Raw genomic sequence first — 5,690 nt, 5'->3', positions numbered from 1 at the left:
GTGTGAGTCTGTGTGTGTGAGTCTGTGTGTGTAGGAGAGAATTTGAGCTCAGAGTGGTATTTAAATATGAACGGTAACACGCACACACACACACAGAGTCAATGATAGGTTGTGGGGCTCGGATCAAACGACAGCAATAGCTTAAACTCCCTCCTGGGGTCTAACATCTGACAAAATGGCATCAACACACACACAAACATTTAAAGTTTACTCATTGAAGTTAGCACATTTGCATTATGTGACAATATATAGCGTAGAAACCTCAGAGGAATCAGTAGAAACTATTATAATCCAATTATGAATTCACAGATCTTTACCTATAGTTTCTAACAGTTATAGGTGGCACTGACGAAGACTGAAATGGAGGATCAGATTAGAAAACGCTGACGTAGTTTGTTGTTTAGATTGGAGAATTTGGGGGATTTTACGCTACCTGCCATCATGCTTCAGTGGCACATAGATAGTTTTAGAAATGTGTGATAAAAACACCATCTGATGTGGTCTTTAATCTCAATCATAATCAGGATGAACACATGTATATTTTCATGTGTTTTCTGTGCAAAAATCTTAATTTATCAAATAACTAGCAACTAAAGCTGCCAAATAATTGTAGTGAAGTACACATATTTAACTCTGAATTTTCTTGGAGTAGAAGTACAAAGTGGCTTCAGAAGAAGACACTCAAGTAAGTCAAGTAAGTATTTAGTGACATTCCACCAGTGACACATATGGTTTGAGTGTAATTATGATAAGGATTAGTTTCAAAGGATCATTTGATGTAGGAAATTATTCTGATGTGGAGCATCAAGCATAAACTTAAACCAAAGAGACAGAGAAGAAACAAAGGACGCAGCAGAGGAGGCGGAAGAAAGTGAGTATCATCTAACATGGGAGCAGAAATCTTTACAGAGTGCCCTCACCACTCTGTCTTTAATGGCGGGATCCTCTGCGGTATTATCCAGCTATGAAAAACAGCACACATCTACATAATACATGCTGAGCAATATGAAAGACGCAATCCTCCCACTCGCTCCCAAAGAATTCAAGCTGCTTTTTTTTTTTTTGCTCAGGCTTAAGGGACCAAGATGCTTTTTTTTATTTTTTTCAAAGATTTCAGAGAAAGTGAATTGCACAATAGTATGTGCACACACTCATATAAAATGTGACGCGTATGCACATAAGCTGGGACGCACAAAGAGAAAATAAAACACATCCTAATTTGAGAGTAAATCCTGCCATGGGGAGAACTGATGTGTCAGTACGACTCAGATCTATTCAACACTCGTCCTCCATCCCTCTCTCTCATCTCTTTTTCTTTCTTTCACTCTCTGTCAGCGTCTCTCATCTCAAACTGTCTCACCAATCTCCTCTTTTCTCCATCTTTTCTCACTGAATCTGACTTCTTTCTTTAGCTACATGATCTATCACTGTCTCCTCTCTGTCCCTTCAGCATTAGCCCCACCTCCCCCCGACACATTTCCTCTTAATCACTCTTTTTCCCTCTCTCTCTCTTCCTCCATCTCTCATTTTCACTCATCTCCTCCTGTCCTCTCGCACATGTTCTGATGAAGCAAAATGCACCGCTAATAGCTCCTTTATTAATTTATAGCGGTACAGAAAGAACAGGACAGTCATTAAAAGGGGGGGCCGAACTTCAGACACAGACACGTTTTTGCTGATCTCACAGGTAGACGAAAAGCAAAGTATTACTTTTATTAGACGTTTGATAGAATAATGTTTAACTACAGCTAACTATATAAAATCAACAACATCAGGATTTGGCAACAGTTTATTAGAATGAAAGATTAAAGGCGAGACAGAAATGTAAAAATTGGAAAGCAGATGTAGAGGAGATGGATAAGTTCATTAGTTTCCAAGTAAAATGTTTGCTTCTTGATTTTGTTCCAAACAACCACCTCGTATAAAAGGTGGCTGACAAAGCAAAATTTGATTAAAATAATAAATCACAATAACTCACAATGGGATTTAACACACCGATATGTCAATGCATTGCCATAATGTTTCATTACACAGGGGCCGCCAGAATCAACAAAAAGCTTCATATTATGGTAATTTATACTGTTACTTCAGTGTATAATGAAGCTGAAATTAGCTCCACCTTTTCCAGCTGCAACATTAAAGTTATGTACACATCAATGTATCAATAATTATTATCCTTAAATTTCATATGATTCTGAAATTGGCCATTATGCACAATGTGTACTTTTATTATTGTACTTTAAGTATATTTTCACGCTAATACTTATATACTTTTACTTAAGTGAGATTCTGAATACAGGACTTTTACTTCTAACAGAGTATTTATGTAAGTAAAAGGTCTGAGTACATCTTCTTCTTCACTGCTATTGATTGGTTGCAGAACATGAAAAAGTCTTTTAGAGGTAAACATTAAGAGAGAATTCAGCGGTCAACAGACAGAGTTTGTCTTTTCTCCCTGAAATAGCTTTATGTTTAGTTTTAGTCAGCATTTACAACTCAACTCAAACGAACCGACATAAACGCCAACCTGCGTGACATCCACCACCTACTTAAAATGAAGCACTGAAGAAGAGTCAGGAGCCTTTAAAAGTAAACAGGCAACCTCCTTACTTCTTTTGACAATTGAGTTATCTGTCTTATTATCCCTTGCCACATCTGTGTGTTTTATTTTGTTATTTTATTTCCTCTTTGGGCCACTTGTCCCTCTGGCAGTTTGTTGTGTGTCTGAGAAACCCTGCTCTTGTCACTTTGTCTGTCTTTATTGTGTCTCTCTTTGTCTCCCTGTGGTGTTTCTGAGAAAAAGATGCTGTCCGACATTGTCTGGCTCTGTCACTACTCATGGCAAATGGTAATGTGAGCATTGTGCCCTGGGTATATAGACGCTGGTAGTGATTTTTTTTGTGACTTTTTTTTTTTTTTCCATACATAATGAATTTTCCCTGCAAGAGGTTTCATGCTGATCATCAGATTTTATTTTTTGGGACTTTTGGAATATCCTCTGGCTTTAACACATGTGAGTGTGTGCTGTCGTGAGTGACTCTGTCTGAGTCCCTGCGGTGCTGTCCGTTTGCAGTAGAGCTTGACCCCCTCACACTGGAGTGTCTCTTGGGAGACAAATGTAGGCCTGCATGCGAGGCACTAACAAACACATGCACACACAAATGTACACACAGGAATGTGTACGCACGAGTGCAAAACGCACAGAAAACCAGGGGGATCAGTAGTGACACTTACACTTCATCTGCCTCACCACGGGCTTATTGGGCTCCAGCCAGTGCTGAGAGACACAGATAGAGAGAGAGAGACACAGAGAGAAAGAAAGAGAGAGAGAAAGAGGAAAAAAGACAAATGTTATCCTAAAATAAAGACACCGACCTCTAGAGCAGATCAGTTTAAGGAGTATGTATCACCATTTCACTGAGATCCAACAACACAAGTTTTTCCAAATCAAAAATCTCATTATGTTCTTGACGAATAACTGAATGACACAATGCTTAACCTCAGCAATGTGAGGCAATTTCAGTGCATCAAAGACAAATATCATATCAGAAAATTACATGCATTTAAATGCGTCATTGGATGTATTTCTAGTTTTGGTCATTAGAAGATCAATATACTCTCTAAACTGACTGCTCTGACCCTGCTGGATGAACTTGACATTTGTATTTATATTACAGTTTACAATGTTCTTAAAATGAGCAAAAGCTGAACAAATAAGACACTTTTTTATTCAATGAAGTTTCATTAAGAGTAAAGCTGTATTGGCGGTACCACAGTCTGACCTTTGGGCCACTGAGCAACTCTACTGGAACAGTTGGGGGTTAAGGGCCTTGATCAGGGGCATCTCAGTGGTGCTTATGAGGGAGAAGTGGTGACCTTTGAACATTTGAAGGAAAGCTGCCTATTGGCCCTCTATCCCTTTGGCACATTTGGACATTTTTTCCAAATCTATTACAACATAAATTGGCTGCACCCATCCAATTACATAAAAACACTTGCTACACTAGTTACTTCAACAACTTTGCAGTGTTTTAAACTGCAGTTTGTAATCTTTATTCTCTTATAGAGTTTTATTTACCTCACTCTTTTGTGCTGTGCCTTTTATGCTGTAACATATCTCGCTAATATTTGCTTGTTTCCTTTCCTTTCTCATTTTGCATTTTAAATGCAGCTAGAGCCAGACTGAGTTTCTGTTGAGACAAAGCATCTGGTCTCTTCTGTGTGTGGGATGTTTGAAATATGGAGACTTGTTCTTGTTATTATTTGTCACTTGAACTTGTAATAAAATGTACCGACTGCCTCTTGATTATTATCCAACAATACCATTTTAGCCATGCTGACTCAGAGGAGCTGTTTACTGTAAGTACGTGTGATCGTCAGTTTCTTTATTTTGTTTAATTTTATTTTGTTGTTGTTTTAATTCTGCTAACTTTTGATGTGGTAAAATTTGTATGAGCTCACTGGTTAGCACTGTCTGTTAGCACTGTTAACACTGTCTGTCCTCAGAGCAGGAAGGTCCTGGGTCTAAATCTGGGCTGCCGCAGGACCTTTCTGTGTGGAGTTTGCATGTTCTCTCCTAACTTAAGATTTGTCTTTGTCTTAAGATATAGCCTATGTTGGTTTTATCTTTTAACCATCTTCAAAATTTAGTCAACATAATTGAGCATAGCACATAGCATATCTAAGTACAGGAAAGGAGACAGCTGACCAAGGCTTATAGGTCAATTGCTGATTTTAGCTTTACTCTTTCTCTTTTTATATCATTTTAAACTATCTTTTGGTTTGAACTGTTGGACAGACAAAACAAGCACATTTAAAATTGGAAATGGCATTTTCAGTTTTTTATACACATTTTGTAGACTAAATAACTAGATTAATTGATTGACAGAAATAGTTGTAAGCTTGCTTTTGGTTGTTGTGCATGTGAGTGGGATAGTTACCCTCTGTTTCTCTGGGTCCACATATCGAATACCAAAGTAGTCTTTCTCAAGTAGGTTGTAGTGGTTACACACATGGTCCAACAGGAACTGGCCTTTGGTGTCTCTCTGTAAATACATAAATAAAACACATTAAAATTAAAATCCTGGTAGATATCGTTCCATCCATGCCTATCACATAAACCTCTCAGCTATATCTGATACCAGCTGCATCACTGTGCCATAATCACAGCAAACAATCCCCTCTTGGGTAATATTTCTGTGATTACAGTTTTATCATGGTAACACATGTTAATGGAAAGAAATACGTCAGCAACATTTAGGTCTCTTGGTGATGATATACTGCTGTGGTTATATTCCAGCCTCCTAACATGCCAGTAAATACAGTCTGAATGCAGTTCATAAACACAGTGCAGACAGAGAGATCAATAATCACTCTGCATTCATTACCTGCTCCTCAATCAATACCTACTCATCACAAGCGGATGCACACAAGGATTCTCATACTTAAGTGTACGTAACTGAGCACAAAACAACACTTGTGTATGTAAGGTGTGACTAATGCATACACACACATATAAAAGGAAATATAAATATATGCATGTATAATGCATGTATCTATCCCCTCTCCATTTGTACCTTCCTAACCTATTGACTAAAGCTGTCAATGTTCCCTAGATTGTCATTTTGTCATATTATATGCATCACAGATCCCCTCAAGGCTGTGAGTGCTTGTGTGTGTGTGTGTGTGTG

The 5,690-nt window shown here is 38.1% G+C and overlaps 1 protein-coding gene across 1 annotated transcript in view; it reads right to left on the bottom strand.

Annotated features, from left to right (window-relative positions):
* The window catches only part of frmd3 (FERM domain containing 3), a 50,969-nt gene that overhangs the window by 31,455 nt on the left and 13,824 nt on the right, over positions 1-5,690 (bottom strand). Inside the window, exons 2-3 of the mRNA XM_035658805.1 lie at positions 4,941-5,045; positions 3,235-3,277 (exon numbers count right to left, since the gene is read on the bottom strand). Coding sequence (XP_035514698.1) covers positions 3,235-3,277; positions 4,941-5,045 — 148 coding nt within the window. The remainder of the gene's footprint in view (positions 1-3,234; positions 3,278-4,940; positions 5,046-5,690) is intronic.

This window comes from Morone saxatilis, unplaced genomic scaffold (assembly GCF_004916995.1).
Source record: "Morone saxatilis isolate NCDOM2014 unplaced genomic scaffold, NCSU_SB_2.0 Contig16, whole genome shotgun sequence".
Taxonomy (NCBI): domain Eukaryota; kingdom Metazoa; phylum Chordata; class Actinopteri; family Moronidae; genus Morone; species Morone saxatilis.
This window is presented reverse-complemented; position numbering and strand designations above follow the sequence as displayed.